Source organism: Macaca fascicularis, chromosome 12 (genome assembly GCF_037993035.2).
Source record: "Macaca fascicularis isolate 582-1 chromosome 12, T2T-MFA8v1.1".
Classification (NCBI taxonomy): Eukaryota; Metazoa; Chordata; class Mammalia; order Primates; family Cercopithecidae; genus Macaca; species Macaca fascicularis.
In genome coordinates this window covers 93398676-93418539 of record NC_088386.1, presented here as the reverse complement: position 1 = coordinate 93418539, position 19864 = coordinate 93398676, and the positions used below count along the sequence as shown (strand labels likewise).

At 40.9% G+C, this 19864-nt stretch overlaps 1 protein-coding gene across 3 annotated transcripts in view; it reads right to left on the bottom strand.

The window, feature by feature from the left end:
• PLCL1 (phospholipase C like 1 (inactive)) overlaps positions 1–18764 on the bottom strand; it is a 356424-nt gene extending 337660 nt beyond the window's left edge. For all 3 annotated transcript variants that reach the window (XM_065525829.2, XM_065525831.2, XM_005573841.5), the window contains exon 1: positions 18038–18764. In XM_065525829.2, the coding sequence (XP_065381901.1) occupies positions 18038–18277 (240 nt within the window). In that variant the 5' untranslated portion in view covers positions 18278–18764. The remainder of the gene's footprint in view (positions 1–18037) is intronic.
• Between the last annotated feature and the right edge of the window lie 1100 nt (positions 18765–19864).

Below are 19864 nucleotides of genomic sequence, written 5' to 3'. Positions count from 1 at the left end.
GTAGAGGGAAATTTATAGCACTAAATGCCCACAAGAGAAAGCAGGAAAGATCTAAAATTGACACTCTAACATCGCAATTAAAAGAACTAGAGAAGCAAGGGCAAACACATTCAAAAGCTAGCAGAAGGCAAGAAATAACGAAGATCAGAGCAGAACTGAAGGAGATAGAGACACAAAAAGCCCTCCAAAAAATCAATGAATCCAGGAGTTGGTTTTTTGAAAAGATCAACAAAATTGACAGACCGCTAGCAAGACTAATAAAGAAGAAAAGAGAGAAGAATCAAATTGACGCAATAAAAAATGACAAAGGGGATATCACTACCGACCCCACAGAAATACAAACTACCATCAGAGAATACTATAAACACCTCTACGCAATAAACTGGAAAATCTAGAAGAAATTGATAATTTCCTGGACACTTACACTCTTCCAAGACTAAACCAGGAAGAAGTTGAATCCCTGAATAGACCAATAGCAGGCTCTGAAATTGAGGCAATAATTAATAGCCTACCAACCAAAAAAAAGTCCAGGACCAGATGGATTCACAGCCGAATTCTACCAGAGGTACAAGGAGGAGCTGGTACCATTCTTTCTGAAACTATTCCAATCAATAGAAAAAGAGGGAATCCTCCCTAACTCATTTTATGAGGCCAACATCATCCTGATACCAAAGCCTGGCAGAGACACAACAAAAAAAGAGAATTTTAGACCAATATCCCTGATGAACATCGATGCAAAAATCCTCAATAAAATACTGGCAAACCGGATTCAGCAACACATCAAAAAGCTTATCCACCATGATCAAGTGGACTTCATCCCTGGGATGCAAGGCTGGTTCAACATTCGCAAATCAATAAACATAATCCAGCATATAAACAGAACCAAAGACAAGAACCACATGATTATCTCAATAGATGCAGAAAAGGCTTTTGACAAAATTCAACAGCCCTTCATGCTAAAAACGCTCAATAAATTTGGTATTGATGGAACGTACCTCAAAATAATAAGAGCTATTTGTGACAGACCCACAGCCAATATCATACTGAATGGGCAAAAACTGGAAAAATTCCCTTTGAAAACTGGCACAAGACAGGGATGCCCTCTCTCACCACTCCTATTCAACATAGTGTTGGAAGTTCTGGCTAGGGCAATTAGGCAAGAGAAAGAAATCAAGGGTATTCAGTTAGGAAAAGAAGAAGTCAAATTGTCCCTCTTTGCAGATGACATGATTGTATATTTAGAAAACCCCATTGTCTCAGCCCAAAATCTCCTTAAGCTGATAAGCAACTTCAGCAAAGTCTCAGGATACAAAATTAATGTGCAAAAATCACAAGCATTCTTATACACCAGTAACAGACAAACAGAGAGCCAAATCAGGAATGAACTTCCATTCACAATTGCTTCAAAGAGAATAAAATACCTAGGAATCCAACTTACAAGGGATGTAAAGGACCTCTTCAAGGAGAACTACAAACCACTGCTCAGTGAAATAAAAGAGGACACAAACAAATGGAAGAACATACCATGCTCATGGATAGGAAGAATCAATATCATGAAAATGGCCATACTGCCTAAGGTTATTTATAGATTCAATGCCATCCCCATCAAGCTACCAATGACTTTCTTCACAGAATTGGAAAAAACTGCTTTAAAGTTCATATGGAACCAAAAAAGACCCCGCATCTCCAAGACAATCCTAAGTCATAAGAACAAAGCTGGAGGCATCACGCTACCTGACTTCAAACTATACTACAAGGCTACAGTAACCAAAACAGCATGGTACTGGTACCAAAACAGAGCTATAGACCAATGGAACAGAACAGAGTCCTCAGAAATAATACCACACATCTACAGCCATCTGATCTTTGACAAACCTGAGAGAAACAAGAAATGGGGAAAGGATTCCCTATTTAATAAATGGTGCTGGGAAAATTGGCTAGCCATAAGTAGAAAGCTGAAACTGGATCCTTTCCTTACTCCTTATACAAAAATTAATTCAAGATGGATTAGAGACTTAAATGTTAGACCTAATACCATAAAAATCCTAGAGGAAAACCTAGGTAGTACCATTCAGGACATAGGCATGGGCAAAGACTTCATGTCTAAAACACCAAAAGCAACAGCAACAAAAGCCAAAATTGACAAATGGGATCTCATTAAACTAAAGAGCTTCTGCACAGCAAAAGAAACTACCATCAGAGTGAACAGGCAACCTACAGAATGGGAGAAAATGTTTGCAATCTACTCATCTGACAAAGGGCTAATATCCAGAACCTACAAAGAACTCAAACAAATTTACAAGAAAAAAACAAACAACCCCATCAAAAAGTGGGCAAAGGATATGAACAGACATTTCTCAAAAGAAGACATTCATACAGCCAACAGACACATGAAAAAATGCTCATCATCACTGGCCATCAGAGAAATGCAAATCAAAACCACAATGAGATACCATCTCACACCAGTTAGAATGGCCATCATTAAAAAGTCAGGAAACAACAGGTGCTGGAGAGGATGTGGAGAAATAGGAACACTTTTACACTGTTGGTGGGATTGTAAACTAGTTCAACCATTATGGAAAACAGTATGGCGATTCCTCAAGGATCTAGAGCTAGATGTACCATATGACCCAGCCATCCCATTACTGTGTATATACCCAAAGGATTATAAATCATGCTGCTATAAAGACACATGCACACGTATGTTTATTGTGGCACTATTCACAATAGCAAAGACTTGGAATCAACCCAAATGTCCATCAGTGACAGACTGGATTAAGAAAATATGGCACATATACACCATGGAATACTATGCAGCCATAAAAAAGGATGAGTTTTCTTAATCCAATCTGTCACTGATGGACATTTGGGTTGATTCCAAGTCTTTGCTATGTGAATAGTGCCACAATAAACATACGTGTGCATGTGTCTTTATAGCAGCATAATTTATAATCCTTTGGGTATATACCCAGTAATGGGATGGCTGGGTCATATGGTACATCAAGTTCTAGATCCTTGAGGAATCGCCATACTGTTTTCCATAATGGTTGAACTAGTTTACAATCCCACCAACAGTGTAAAAGTGTTCCTATTTCTCCACATCCTCTCCAGCACCTGTTGTTTCCTGACTTTTTAATGATCGCCATTCTAACTGGTGTGAGATGGTATCTCATTGTGGTTTTGATTTGCATTTCTCTGATGGCCAGTGATGATGAGCATTTTAAGAAAATGTGGCACATATACACCATGGAATACTATGCAGCCATAAAAAAGGATGAGTTTGTGTCCTTTGTAAGGACATGGATGCAGCTGGAAACCATCATTCTTAGCAAACTATCACAAGAACAGAAAACCAAACACCGCATTTCTCACTCATATGTGGGAACTGAACAATGAGATCACTTGGACTCAGGAAGGGGAACATCACACACCGGGGCCTATCATGGGGAGGAGGGAGGGGGGAGGGATTGCATTGGGAGTTATACCTGATGTAAATGACGAGTTGATGGGTGCAGCACACCAACATGGCACAAGTATACATATGTAACAAACCTGCACGTTATGCACATGTACCCTACAACTTAAAGTATAATAATAATAAATAAATTTTAAAAAAAAAAAGGATGAGTTTGTGTCCTTTGTAGGGACATGGATGCTGCTGGAAACCATCATTCTTAACAAACTATCACAAGAACAGAAAACCAAACACGGCATGTTCTCACTCATAGGTGGGAACTGAGCAATGAGATCACTTGGACTCGGGAAGGGGAACATCACACACCGGGGCCTATCATGGGGGGGGGGGGCGGGGGGAGGGATTGCATTGGGAGTTATACCTAATGTAAATGACGAGTTGAGGGGTGCTGACGAGTTGATGGGTGCAGCACACCAACATGGCACAAGTATACATATGTAACAAACCTGCACGTTATGCACATGTACCCTAGAACTTAAAGTATAATAATAATTTAAAAAAAGAAAAAAAAAAAAGAAATAGTGAAGGTAGTGAAGGCAGCTTCTTAGTAAGGAAGAGAGGGTCATGGTTGCCTGAGTATGTGAATACTTAGAGCCTTTTTTAAAGCAGTAGTGGCTAATTCCAGCACTCACAACTACTTCCATCCTAGTACACCAACTTCTACGATGATTTGTTTGTCAGAGGTCATTTCTCCCTATCGGTAAATCTATCATACTGAAGGTGCCACAATGAAGAATCTCCCTGGACTTTCCTAGAGCTGGGGTTAGCAAAATGGCCAAGTAGACAACGCTTACTTTTAATGCCAATCATCACCACCAACAACCCAGAACAGTCCTCCCTTGATTCTTCTCAGGAATCTTTAGACCCAAAGAGCTTTGTGTCCAATGATCACTGCTAAGTGTGTGAAGGTGTCAGGTGCCCATCAGTTAAAAGTTCTCCAAAAGAACCAAAGACAATCAAAATTTAAAAAATAAACAAATAAATTCCAAAATGTACAACTTCTGGCAGAATGATTCAAGTAAACACATTTGTCAAGGCATTTACTCAGCCCATTTATAAGCATGGTCCCATCTGACTCCATTCTCCTCTAGCACACCTTGATCCCTCTTTCTCTTTGCTCCTTTCAGAAACCTCAACTACTGGTCAAGCTTAACAGCTAACATTTCTGCTTGTGACTTCTCACAGCCTATGCAGTTCTTACTTTGATGATGATGTCTCTGGATAAAGACCATCTTCCCAGTTGTAGGAAAGAAAACTGGGGATCAAAATGTTACCTAAAACCAGGCATGGGGACACAGGCCTATAGTTCCAGCTACGTGGGAGTTTGAGGTGAGAGGATCCCTTAAGCCCAGGAGTTCAAATCTAGCCTGGGAAACATAGCAAAACCTCCATCTCTACTAAAAAAATAAAATAAATGTTACGTCCTGTTGAGACTTCTGACTTCCAATATACCTAGCATAAGTATACACACGCACCCACACGCGCACACACACGCACATAGAAACATCACTTCATTTATCACAAAACTAGCTTGTTCCCACGCTAAATAAACATGAGAAAGTATCAGGAAAAAAAAAGTTTTTTAGGTTTCAAATGCTTGGGAGAACCCTTTTGGGACAAAAAAAAATCACTTTAAGAGAATGTGACCAAATACTTTATTGCATAAGTGCTGTAATACTAGAGAGAGAGCCAAAGAACTGTACCTTTCACTAATTTAACATAACTTCAGATAGATAATTTAAACTGACATACAAAAGAGAGCTGACTGTACCTTTAACACTAGGCAGTCTCCAAGTTATGGGGACAAACTTCTGGGTACCATTTGGCCATAACACTAAATCTCTGCACAGCAGAATGGATTCATTACCTTTAACACAATAAAGCATCCACAGTGGCACTAATTTCATGACATAATCATATATTTCAATTTCCCACATATTGACTTTGGAATTTCTACCAAAAATAAGAAATTAAGTGATCAGACAGAATTTCAGTTTAATGCAATTTAACAAATATTTAACATGTTCCTCCTACATATAAGGCACTATATCTACCTCAAAGCTAATTAGGAGGAAATCTCGACCATATAGCATCAGCTCTCCTACCACTAAACAAAAGTTGCAACTTCTTGGACTCGAAACTTAAATGCTCTTTATTTTATTTATTTATTTATTTATTTATGCTGGGAGACAAAGCTATCAAAATATAAAATAATTCATAACAGGTTGCAGTAATTAAGTAATGGTCCATCCTTAGCCTATATAATTTATACCAAAGTTGGACCATAAACTCTTGCTTCACGGTAAAGAAGATAACTTCAGTCAAAGAATAAAATATACAGGCATACCTCACAGATATTGTAAATTCAGTTCTGGACCATCACAATTAAGCAAATATTACAAAAAAGCAAGTCACGCAAATATTTTTGTTTCCCGTGCATATAAAATGTATGTTTACACTATACAGTAGTCTATTAAACGTGTAATAGCATTGCATCTAAAAGTACAATGTATATAATCTTAATTTTAAAATACCTTATTGCTAAAAAGTGCTAATGGTCATTAGCCATAATCACAATGATTATGAGCCTTCAGCCAGTCATAATCTTTTTGCTGGTGGAGGGCGTTGCCTCCATTTTGAACACTGTTGACTGATCAGGGTGGTGGTTGCTGAAGGTTTGGGTGGCTGTGGTAATTTCTTAAAACAAGATAAAAGTGAAGTTTGCCACATTTATTGACTCTTACCTTCATGAAAAATTTATCTGTAGCTTACAATGCTGTTTGATAGCATTTTACTCACAACCGTACCTCTTTTAAAATAGGAGTCCACTCTCTTGAACCCTGCTGCTGCTTTATGAAATAGGTTAATGTAATATTCTAAATCCTTTGTTGTTATTTCAATGCTCATAACAACTTCACAAGGAGTAAAATCCATCTCAAGAAACCAATTTCTTTGTTCATCCATAAGGAGCGACTCCTCATCCATTCAATCTTTATCATGAAATGGAAGCAATTCAGTCACATCTTCAGGCTCCACTTCTAATTCTAGTTCTCTTGCTATTTCCACCCCATCTACAGTGACTTCCTCCACTGAAGTCCTGAACCTTTCAAAGTCATCCATGAGATTGGAATCAACTTCTTCCAAATTCCTGCTAATGTTGATATTTTGACCTCCTTCCATGAATCACGAATGTTTTTAATGGTTCCTAGAATGGTGAGTCCTTTCCAGGTTTCAATTTACATTGCCCAGGTCCATCAGATGAATCACTATCTATGGCAACTATAGCCTTATGAAATGTATTTCTTAAATAACACCTGAAAGTCAAAATTACTCCTTGATCCATAGGCTGCAGAATGGATCTTATGTAACAGGATGAAAACAATCTCCTCTACATTTCCATCAGAGCTCTTAGGTGACCAGGTGCATTGCCAACAAGCAGTAGTATTCTGAAAGGAAAGTTCTTTCCTGAGCAGAAGGTTTCAACAGTGGGCTTAAAATATTCAGTATACCATGCTGTAAACATATGTGCTGTCATCTAGGTTTTGTTGTTCCATTCATAGTGTGTCCGGAATTAGTGGGTTCTTGATCTCACTGACTTCAAGAATGAAGCCGTGGACCCTCGCGGTGAGTGTTACAGTTCTTAAAGATGGTGTGTGCAGAGTTTGTTCCTTCAGACGTTCAGATGTGTCTGGAGCTTCTTCCTTCTGGTGGGTTCGTGGTCTCGCTGTCAGGAGTGAAGCTGCAGACCTTTGTGGCGAGTGTTATAGCTCTTAAAAGCAGCCTGTCTGGAGTTGTTCATTTTTCCTGGTGGGTTCATGGTCTCTGTTGGCTTCAGAAGTGAAGTTGCAGACCTTCAGGGTAAGTGTTACAGCTCATAAAGGCAGCAAGGACCCAAAAAGTGAGCAGCAGCAAGACTTCTTGCAAAGAGCAATAAGACCACAGTTTCCACAGCATGGAAGAGGAGAAGACTGGCTTGCAGCTGCTAGCTCAGGCAGCCTGCTTTTATTCCCTTATCTGACCCCACCCACATCCTGCTGATTGGTCCATTTTACAGAGAGCTGATTGGTCCATTTTGACAGAGTGCTGATTGGTGCATTTACAATCCTTGAGTTAGACACAGAGTGCTAAATGGAAAAGTTCTCCAAGTCCCCACTAGGTTAGCTAGATACAGAGTGCTGATTGGTAAACATACGATCCTCCAGCTAGATATAAAAGTTCTCCAAGTCCCCATCCAGTTCAGGAGCCCAGCTGGCTTCACCCAGTGGATCCTGAACCGGGGCTGTAGGCGGAGCTGTCTGCCAGTCCCCAGCCACACTTGCACTCCTCAGCCCTTGGGCTGTCGATGGGACCGGGCACCACGGAGCAGCGGGCAGCACCCCTCCGGGAGGCTCAGGCCACAGGGGAGCCCACCACAGTTGGGGAGCTCAGACATGGCAGGCTGCAGGTCCCTAGGCCTGCCCCACAGGGAGGCAGCTAAGGCCTGGCGAGAATTTGAGTGTAGCGCTGGCGGGCGGCACTGCTGGAGGACCCTGGAGGACCTGGCACTGCTGGGGTATGAGGCGCAACCTCCGCAGCTGCTGGCCCAGGTGCTAGGCCCCTCACTGCACTGGGCGGGTGGCACCAGCTGGCCGCTCTGTGTGTGGGGCCGCCAAGCCTGCACCCGCCGGCGCCAGAACTCACACTGGCCCGCGAGTGCAGCCCCGGTTCCCGCCCGTGCCTCTCCCTCCACACCTCACTGCAAGCAGCAGGAGGAGGCTCCGGCCTCAGCCAGCCCCGAGAGGGGCTCCCACCATGCGGTGGCTGCCTGAAGGGCTCCTCAAGAGCTGCCATAGTGGACGCCGAGGCCGGAGGCAGAGGAGTCGCTGAGTGTGAGGGCTGCTAGCACATTGTCATCTCTCAGTAGGGCATAGAGTAGATTTAGCATAATTCATAAAGACCCTAGGATTTTTAGAATGGTAATTGAGCATTGGCTTCCACTTAAAGTTACCAGCTGCATTAGCCCAGACAAGAGAGTTAGCCTGTCCTTTGAAGATTTGAAGCCAGGCATTGATTTTACTGCTCTAGCTATGAAAGTCCTCGATGACATCTTCTTCTAATTTGAGGCTTTTTAGTGTAGCCAGCTTCATCAATAATCTCTGCTAGATTTCCTGGAGAACTTGCTGTAGCTTCTTCACTTTGCAATTTTACGTTATAGAGACAGCTTCCTTCCTTAAACCTCATGAACCAACCTCTGCTAGCTTCCAACTTTTCTTCCACAGCTTCCTCACCTCTATCGGCCTTTATAGAATTGAAGAGTTAGGATCTTGCTCTGAATTAGACTTTGGCTTAAGGAAATGTTGTGGTTGGTTTGGTCTTCCATCCAGATCACTAAAACTTTCTCCATATCAGCAAGAAGGCTGTTTTTGCTTTCTTATCATTCATATGCTTCCTGGAGTAGCACTTTTAATTTCCTTCCAGCACTTTTCCCTTGCATTCACAACTTGGCTAACTGACAAAAAAGGCCTAGCTTTCAGCCTATCTCAGCTTTAGACATGCCTTCCTTACTAAGCTTAATCATTTCTAGCTTCTGATGTAAAGTGAGACACGTGAAACCTTTTCTTTCACTTGAACATTTAGAGGCCATTATAGGGTTATTAACTGAACTAATTTCAATATTGTTGTGTCTCACAGAGTAGGAGGCCCAAGGAGAGGGAAAGACACTGACAACAGCTGGTCAGTGGAGCAGTCAGAACACACACATTTATCAATAAAGTTCGCTGTATTATATGGGCATAGTTTGTGGCACTCCAAAACAATTATAACAGTAACATCAAAGATTACTGATCACAGATCACTATAATAGATATAATAACAATGAAAAAGTTAAGAATCTTGTGAGAATTACCAAAATGTGACACAGAGACACAAAATGAGCACACGCTGCCAAAATGAGACATGAAATGCCACCAGTAGACTTTCTCAACACAGGGTTGCCACAAACCTAGTTGTTTAAAAAAATGCAATATCTGCAAAGTATAACAAGGCAAAGTGTGATTATGTGAGGTATCCTTGTACTACTAGGAGCCTCACTCCTCTCAAGGAAAAATGGAATGCAATGTTAAAGTAAAGTCATGGGTATTTTATGTGAAAGGAAGGCTATGAAACTGAGAAAAAATGTATATTCAAGTAATCCTTGAGTTTCCCAAAACTGTTTTAAAAATTGTTTCTTTTTGATTTGTCAGCTGAACTTAGTGTTTAAAATAACAATAAAAAGTCTGCTATTTTTTCCACACCAGCAAAGCTTTAAATCAATACTGTTTTAGAGGATGAGAATATAAAGCATAAAGATTAAAAGAAACCTCTGGAGCTAGATTATTTGGACCTACTTCTTGGCTCTGCATTTATTAGCTATGTAACCTAAGGCAAGTCACTTAACATCTCTCCATCTGTAAAAATCAAGATAATAATAATATGCATATCATATGATTATTGTGAGAATTAAATTATTTGATACACATTAATGCTCAAAACAATGCCAGACTCATCATACAAACGATATTAGTATTTGCTATTATTATAAAGAAAATTGCTGAGGAGGAAAACCAATTCAAGATGTTACTACGTGTTTTATATATTAGATTAAACATAAAAATAAAGCTACTTACTATTAATAACATTTCTAAATATATAACATTTAATTATGATATGAAATCAATAATTCCAAAATATTTCAAAGCTGGAGTTTACTAAATGCTGTAAGATGACTTTGCATCTTTTATATATGCCTCTAGGGGGAGCATGAGGCTCCAATTCCCTCACCTCCATCCCCACCCCCACTTCCAAAAATTAGTCATCATCAATGATTAAGAAATTGCAAGTTCAAGGACATTAATGGGGTATGTTATATGGGGATGAAGCTTTCAAAGGAGAGAGAGGTCAGAGTGTACATAGCATCGTCTGCTCTCTCTCCTCCCCAACCCAACAATCAGGGCTGACCTGTAGGGGAGCAGGGCCATCACTCTTCTGACACCATTGCCCTTTTCCTGAACCAGGCCTTAACCTAGCCTGCACCAAGGGAGGCTTAGAGGGGAAACATATTCTCCCCCTGCTGACCATGTCCCTGACTCCTTATTGTCTGGCCCTAATTGGTGTGCCCCTAATTACACCCTACAGGGTGTGCCTACCCTCATTATCGGCTGTCAGATCTGGGGGGTGGGATGTGGGCTTTACATATACAGGCTATTTGGCTTGCTTTGGTTTGAAGTCATTTGGGCCTTAGGGAAAAGTGCCTACAACAAGGTCAGATCTAGCTTTCTAGAGTTCTACATTGTAATTTTGGTCCCAGCTAACACTAAAGTGTTCTTTTGTCTCTTTTTGCCTTATTTGTGCATCCATCTCCCTCTCATCAGAGAATGTCTCACAGAGAAGGTGTTCTGAATTTGAGTATCTCTGATTTCTGAACACTCAGTAGCATTACAATCCCACCATTTCTAACCGTGATATTGTACCGTGTAAATATTACAAGTTTGCCTGCTTGTACATATTGCCTGGGCTTAGTCTGTGTTTAGTACATAGCATCTTTTAAAAGGTTTTTGAAAGACAGGCATGCAGCCAACAAATATATTTTAAAATGCTCACCATTACTAATCATTAGAAAAATGTAAATCCAAATCACAATGAGATACCATCTCACACCAGAATGGCTATTATTAAGAAGTCAAAAAACAACCAATGTTGGTGAAGTTGTGGAGAAAATGGAACACTTTTACATTGCTGGTGGTAATGTAAATTAGTTCAGTCTGACTAACCAATCCCATTACTGGGTATATATCCAAACGAAAACACAGTGTTCTACCCAAAAAGACACATGCACTTGTATGTTCATCACAGCACTCCACAATAGCAAAAACAGGGAATCAACCTAGGTGCTCACCAGTGGTGGACTGGACAAAGAAAATGTGGGATGCATACACCATGGAATACTACACAGCTGTAAGAAGGAACAAAATCATGTGCTTTGCAGCAACATGGATGCAGTTGGAGGCCATTATCCTAAGTGAACTAATGCAGGAACAGAAAACCAAATACCACATGTTCTCACTTATAAGTGGTAGCTAAACACTGAATACACACGAACACAAAGAGAGGAACAATAGATACTGGGGACTACTTGAAGGGGAAGGTTGGGTTAGGGAACTTGGGTTGGAAAACTAACTATTGGGTACCATGCTCACTAGCTCACAGGATCATTTATACACCAAACCTCAGCAACATACAATTTACCCAAGTAACAAACTTACACATGTATACCCCCTGAACCTAAAAAAAAGGTCAAGAGAAAAGAAGTAAAAATGTTAAAAATTAAAGGCTCTTGAAAAAGGTCAGCATAAGAATAAAGCAGATATTATCTTTCAAAGGTATTTTAAACTTTTGAATACAAAGATGTATGGTTAAGGAAAAACACATATATAATATGCCTATAAAAACACATATGCCTATAATAGCTACACACTTTCATAAATTTACAAATACAAATTAAGAAACATATGGAAACGAAACACACTAAAATAGTTTATGTTGTTTTGTCTTGATAGATTGTATTATTTTCACAATTAACTTGCCTTCTTTCTGAAGTGATAATAATATAAACAATGCTTCTTTTCTACTCACTGTGTACAATCCTACTTTTCTCAAAGTAATGCTAGATTGATTATTAATAAGATTAGTTTAAATGGCACTGTTGAAAATAAACTAGGTTATATCTCTCTCTTACATTCACAAAAGATGTTACAGATAAAACTACAAATAAAATCAAATTTTAAATCCAATGGACTATTCCAATACTTTGCCATACTATGATTTTGTTGCCATTAAAAGTTAGCTGAAATACACAATACATTTGCCAATATGTAAGACTGAATGCTGTTGTTACAGAAGTTGGCCACTTGACCCTAATAGTTATTGTCAGTTTAGTATAATCATTAATTACAATAAACTCTGTCTATTGTTTCCTATTACAGGAACTAGAATACAGAGATGAACTAGGATAGGGTGGTGAATAAGAGTCAACAAAACTACAAATAAACCTATTTTACATTATTAAAACACTTTTCAAAATATAAGATTTTGTAGAACTGAAAAGTTTCACTATAATAAAGTTTATTGATTTATTACCTTAGATTTCAATGTAAAGTCCAACACAATGATTCTCTCCCTCCTTCTTATAACCAATGGCTCATTAACTGTTGCTGAGATCCTGCCTCTTAGCTCTGTCTAGGCATCTAAAGTTGTATAGTTTTATTTTAATATTCAGTGTTAAGCACATCTCAGTTTGGACATTGCTCCTGAATGTGGAGTTATTTTTAATATTCACAGTTATTAAAGCTGAACAGAATTGAGTGAGGGCGCAGAGAAGACTGCCACAATTCCTTCATTGAGTTACTGCCTGGGCCACTGCCGGATTAGTTTGCTGTGGCATTGCCTAGAAGCAGTTAATGAATTGCTTGTTCAGTAGCACCAAGGTAAGGTCGGCTGTCTCCTGATATCTTTTCATAATGCCCTGCTGTGCCTGAGGTGTCATTTGGCAATAAATGTTCAATTGACATTTTACTGTACAAAATTTAATTAGCTGTTTTCTCCATTGTAAAAAGGGAAAGGTTGGGAAAACACTATTCAGTCTCAATCACAATGTGTGTTTAACCCCTCAATGGCTATGTAATTAACTAACATTTTTAGCCTTAATATATTTTCCAAAAGAGAAAACAAATTTTGTAAATTCTAATAATAGTAGCAAACACTAATCAACAGACACTTCAAAAACCTTTCATCAAAGTATGACAAGGCTGTTTACCTAAAGTTTATTCTTCATTTTCTTGAGGGGTGCTATAAGAAATCACATCAGAAAGGCCCTGCAATTAGAAGAAGCCACTCCTAAGGTGAAATGTGACCATGTTACTATGGCAATTTGAGAGAAAGTAACATTCTAACTGAAGTTGCTGGGATCATAGACCGTATCTACCTAAGAGGTTCATGCCATTCATTCAGCCAAATCACATCTCGGGAGGATAGCCGCAACTGAAAACACCAGGGCACACTCTCAGCAACACTTACGGTAAAGTAAAGGCTGGCCAGATCCTCTGGTTATTTCTCCAAAATCCATCCATAAGTTGGTTATTTGGAACTTTTAACACATATTTATAGAGAATAAAATCTCTAAATGCTGATAAATGCCTATATAATCCAAAGGGTGCCTAAAATTTTTAACTAATTTTTAATCACATTTAATTTCCCCTCATAACTGTCCCTATTTAAAAAAACACACACACACACACACACACACACACACACACACACACTTTCAGAGCTCCAAATGAAGATCCCCCATTTTCTTACTCCCCTAGATTCATATATATTCCTATGACCCAGGTATTTTTTCCGCCTGCGTATCAGCCTAAAAGAGAATGCAATGCTTCACAAACTCCACTGTCTGCAGGGACATGGGGGAAGTGGGCCTGGGGTAAAACAATAGGGTGTAAGCTCCATATATTGATGCCAAGCAGAACACCTGCCAGATTGCTCTGCCTTTTCAAGTACAGCACAGGCCTAACAAAATAGCCAAAGACAGAAAAGGTTGCAATCCCTTTCTAGAATCATCAAGCTCCAAATGTTCTGAACTGAAGGAAAGAGGGTTGAGAAAAGATAATTTACCCCACAAACCGTGGGACCTAAGATGCATACTCTTCTGTCACTGTCTTACGTGTTTAGGTTGTTTCTAACCTAGAAAGTTTTCGTGGATTGTGGACTTCTTGCATCTGAGAGCCAACTCAAGAGCACAAACTCTGAAATTAAGCAGACGTGACTTTCAGTCATCACTCCAGATTTTAACAGTAGCTCTCTGTGCCTCCCTTCCCTAGTTTAGAGAGTTTTCTGTGAGGTTTAAGTGATACAAATGTACTAAAGCTCCTAGTTTAGTATATGACTCATAGCAGTAGAAACTTAATGTGAACTGCATTCCTCTTGCCCCTCTGAGGAAAGCCATAATCTTGATAGGAGTCAACTAGTACCCAAGGGGCACTTTTGAGGCTGCAGTTCAAAAATTCACCATACCAGCCCATGATGACATGATAGAGCGAGACTTGCCGTGATATGAAATAATGAGACATGAACAACACCCAAGTAGCTGCTTCAGTGCAGGTCTCAGCACCTCATTCCCAACTCCCATCTTCATCCTCAACACCCATGTCCATGAGATCCAAGTGACAATTTCTATTCTTCCTTGCCTAGAGAATTTGTTCTTAAGTAGAACAAAAGGAACTCGAAAAAAGTAGAACCCGTCAATGTATTACACACAATGGAAGAAAAATCAACTGCTATTTTTAAAATACATATGTAGCTCAGTTCCCACCATCTAATATAGTAAATAAGCTATGCTGCTTCCTATTTTGAAAACATTACAGAGTTATATGGCTATAAGCTATAATCTAAAATGTTAAATATTTTAAATACTATAAGTTTGATATCAAGTACCAGATAAATTAATGGCCTTTTTTCTTAATTGGAAATATATTTAAATGCAGAATAGTAAACAACTGTTAGGGATTATCAATACTGCAGGTATCCAACTTGTCATTTCAAACCACAAGTCATCAAGAAGAAATTAAAATGGATTCTATTGCATTATTGTGGTATATAACAATGCACTTACCAAAAAACATGCAGCATTTATCAATGTCAATGCTATTGAAACAATCACACAGAAAAACATACGAAAAAGTAGACAGATTTTTTAAAACTTAGTTTAATTCTCACATTGAATGTTTTTAAAGCTAGGATTGGTTATATAGGGGGAAGAAACACAATGACAGTAGAAAGAATTTCTGAAGATGCATACAGATAAATGTTGTCATTGTTTTCCTCAGCTCAGAAGGAAATTGTTTTCTCAACTAAACACATGTTTTCACAAATTAGGGAGGGCAAATTTACTGAAAACATTCTTTTTATTAATATACAAGACAGTCTGTTTTCTGGCAGGATAGCACTATTCTGAAACAATACCTTAAATTGAGCTGAAAAGAATTTAATATTTGATGATTCACAACCTTTCAGTGGCTCAGCATTATGAATATCAATTATTACTGCACTACAGCTATTTGGAACAGCATTTAATATTTTAATTGATATAAAATGTACTAAAGCTTTTCTTTTTGTGTACATTTCAATTCCAAATTAAAAAAACTCTTGGCAAAACTGTGAAAAATGCGTTTTCTCTCAATATAGAACATGTGCTATGTATTTCTTATATGATCTAGACTTTTTTTGGAAACTCATTTTTACTCTCCTAAAGGGAAAAAACCACGGGGCAGCAGATTCAAGAACGTCAACAGAAAGGTTTCTTGATCTCAGAGAAGGAGTGGAACAGAGCCTACCACCTGGCTTTTTTTTCCACTTAGAAGGGTGTTAAGGCCTCTGGGAACAGACCCCAATGACTGCTGCCCACCAAAGACCTACCAGATTATCCTTGAAGATTAGTTTGTTCATCACAACGACCTTAGACTAGCCTCTAGGCTTCAAAAATGTTTAAAGCTATGAGGCTTGTAAAACTCTAGCCAAATTTTTTTGTATCAATCAGGAGCTGCTATAGTTCATCATAGACACATATAGATATATATGCTTACATATGCATGGAATATTTTGGAAGCATACATAAGAAAGTGTTAACATCTGTGAGGGTGGACTACGTAAGTGGGAATGTGGAGTGTCTGAGGGTCTTTCCTTCACACTCCTTTGCCACATTTGATTTTTTAAAATTATATGTATGTGTTACTTTTTCAGTACAAACCTAACATAATAATTCACTTTATTTTCTAATATATTTAAAGGCCATTTACCAAATGTTAATTGCATTCACTATTAAATGGGGGAAAATCAAGTTAATACTCTGTTGTCTCCCTTCTTTTTTGTCACAGAAAGAAACTTCAAAACAAAAGAGGCACCATTACTCAGCAACGACCCTTTGGAGAATATAAACCAGCATAGTACAATTCCAAAGTGGCAAACTCAGTTGCAAGAATTTGTATATTCCTTATATTCCATGACTTTTGTTTTTTACAACATTATAGAGCCTTTTGCTCTTTATTGTCATATATTTTAAAGTCTCTTGTGGTGCCTGTTTTACACACACAGGACACCACGTAGTATCAATATCGTAGAATCCAAAATATATGTGTTTCCTAATTGTGATGTTTTTTAAGTTTCAAAACAGTATGCTTTCTGACCTGTGGTTTAAAAACAAAATAGTAATTTCCGTTTGTCCAAATTCACACCCAGAATAGAACACTCCTGTCACATAATCAAAAAGCCACAACATAACAGAAACTACTCCAAGTCATTTGTAATTACCACCCACTCTTCTTTCTATATTATAGAAACTTCTCCACTGATTTTAAACTTCCATGTGTCAGTGTTGGGAAAAAGACTATACTGGAGCCACATTCTGTGGTCAGTCTACCTAAGCTGGTGCTGGGAGTTTGGAACATGCATGATGGACTGGTTACGCCGCTTAACCCTGAACAGAGCTTTTGAATATATTAGTGAACCCAATAAATTCAATAGTAAGTCAAAGTCCATCTTTCATTGTCATTCATATATATACTTACATATATACATACATATATATCGTTTTATACTGACTGCTCCACCAAAATCAATTTTAATTTGACATGCATATGATTGATTGCATTTACACTGAGGCCCTTTTCCAGAGCCTGTGCGAGGGTTCTTACCCAAATAACCTTACCCCAAAGTCATGCTCCCAAAAGAGGAAATCTCAAATAGAAGAAACAAGCACCAAGTGGAAGGAAGATGGAAAGAGAAAGGGGAGGAAAAAGGTTTACAAATTCCTTGCCAAATGGATGGAGAGAAATTCTGCGAGGTGATTAGCGGGTCAGGAAGCGTTTTCCCTGGATGTGGTGGTAACCACAAGGACAAGGGATAATGCTTGGAGGATTGATTGCTTTCCGGTTGTGCTTTCTGCAGCGCAAAAACTCTGGGCTCTTGCATTGCTCTTTACTGTGGTGCAGGGTCCACTCAGAACTCTACCTGCCTACCGGGAAAGTTCACATGTCTTGGAATTTCGGGATCATTTAAGTCTAGAGGGGATTTTTTTTTTCACTTGAGAGTAAGCTGTGCATTTTCTTCATTGTACGGGAAAAGCTCACCCTTCGCTGGAAAGCAATGCACAACCATCCGGTGGGTCTGCATTTATCCTGAATTCTCCCTTCCTCCCTCCATCAACGGTTTAGGGAAGCTTGCAGAGAAAATAAGGGAAAGCATCCATCAGAACGCAAAGACGCAAAGCGGAACTTTTCCTCTGCTGTCGGGGGGAGGGGGGGAAGTCACTTGTGCGTCTCACGGCTGACAGCTAAGTCTGGGAACCTCCAGATGAGGAAGGAAGGTTTGGCGTTGAAGGAGATGGGAGAAAACAATGCCGAGCCTGGATGCCTCCGGACACCGCACATCCTGCCTGGGTCCCCGACCCGCCCATCACCCACAGCCACGCTCCCGGTGCGGCGCGGCTTCGCTTACCTTGATGATGCTGCTGCGCCGAGGGGTCGCCCGTGCCGCCTCCAGGAGGCCCGCCTCGCTGTCCGCTGGGGTCCCCGCGGTGACCGGCAGTGCGACCCCGCTGCGACGGTCCCTCATCCGGCCCCCAGAGGCCGCCGCCACGCAGTCCCCGGCGGCATCCGGGCCCACTCGGGGGTCGTCTTCGCCCCCCGCCGCGTCAGGCGGCGCTGGATCCTCCCTGCCGGCCGCGCCCTCGGCCATGGCCTGGCGCGTTTCGGGCTCCCCGGGAGAAGGCGGGACGCCCGGCAGCGGAGTCCAGCCGCTAGGCACTGGTGCGCTCCTGCACAGGGAGGCGGCCCCGCCAGACTTTGTTTCACCGCCCAGCGGCGGCGGTGGCGGCGGTGGCGGCGGCGGCGGCGGCGGCAACTTTCTGGAGAGGGGACATCGCTCGGGCAGAGACGTCCTCGGGCTTTGGTCTAGGAGGCTAGCAGTCCGGCGGGGGGACGGTGGCGGGAGTAAGAAGGAGAGGCGAAAAAAGAGAGAGAGGTATCCGAAATGTGATGCAAACGCCGGCTCTGCGCCAGACAAAAGGCACCGGGCGCCCAGCCAGGCGGCCTCTGGAGTCCGGACGCCCGCGGCCCGATAGGGGCCAGAGCCGAGCGACTGCGGCCGGGCGCACCCGCCACCTGCCCGCGGACTGCGGCGCAGCGGTCCCAGGAAGTGCGGCGGCGGCGGCGGCGGCGGCGGCGGCCTCCACTCAGCTCTGTTGTGACAGGGAGGGAGACTTGTTTTGACAGCCCGTGGGGATTGGCAGGCGTCTGGGCCTCTTAGGAGCCTCGCCTCGCCGAGGGGGCTCGGCCCGACCAATCCTCACTGCGGAGGGGTGTGCCTGAGCGCGAAGAATGGAATGTGTTCTGCAACTGGGAGCCGGCCCAGCGGGGCTGGTGTACTCGAGCCAGGGTGTGCGCGCGCGCGCGCGTGTGCGAACCCGGAGGCGCTCCGTGCATATTTTAGGAAGTTTAGATTTGCTAAACGAGCCTGAAATGCAACAAAATCCAGGTTGGGGGGAAGGAAGGGGGAGAAAGAAACCTTCTGCCAAACAAAGCAATTTGGAGGAAAGGAGGTATTGAGTATGAATGTCCCAGCGTTTGGGGTGACAGGGTGAAGCTTCGCGTGGTCAGAGGCTAATTGCAGGCTCTCAGGCCAATTCTTAGAAGTCAAGTCCTTGCAGAGATAAACTAAGGCTTACTGGGATCTCGGGGTTCCATAATTTGACTCGGGTTCCAGGAAAGGATTCTAAGTTCATTCTGCAATGTGAGTAAATATAACAAGGAAGAGGAGTCAGATGAAAAGACATGAGGGTGAAAGGAACTGAACCAACTAAATCCCTCCGAAGACTGACTCTTAACAAAGCACAGCTACAATCCAAGTCAGATAAATGCAGGTGGGGAGTTTAGTCTCTATCCTAAAACATTCCTATTTGACAATGGTTCAGCCTCCTTTCTCTATATAATCCTATATGAAAACATATTTTACTCATTTCCAGTAAGCTAGCAACCAAGAAGGGAGAGATCTTTGGATGATACATTAAGTCACTGAAATTATCCACAGAATGCTCAGATACAAACCATGGCTCTAAGGCTCCCTGGCAAGACAAAAGACTTGGCATTTTAATTTTAAACTTCTTTGATATTAGAATCTGTATTAAACCTCACTTATTACATTGTATCTTAATTATTAATAATTTAATAATTTGAGGTTTTACTTGTTCCTTAGTCTGGCTAAGAGCATGAGAAATTATTCAGCATTTTAGACCAACAATTTGGTTTGAATCTCATAATTGTAGAG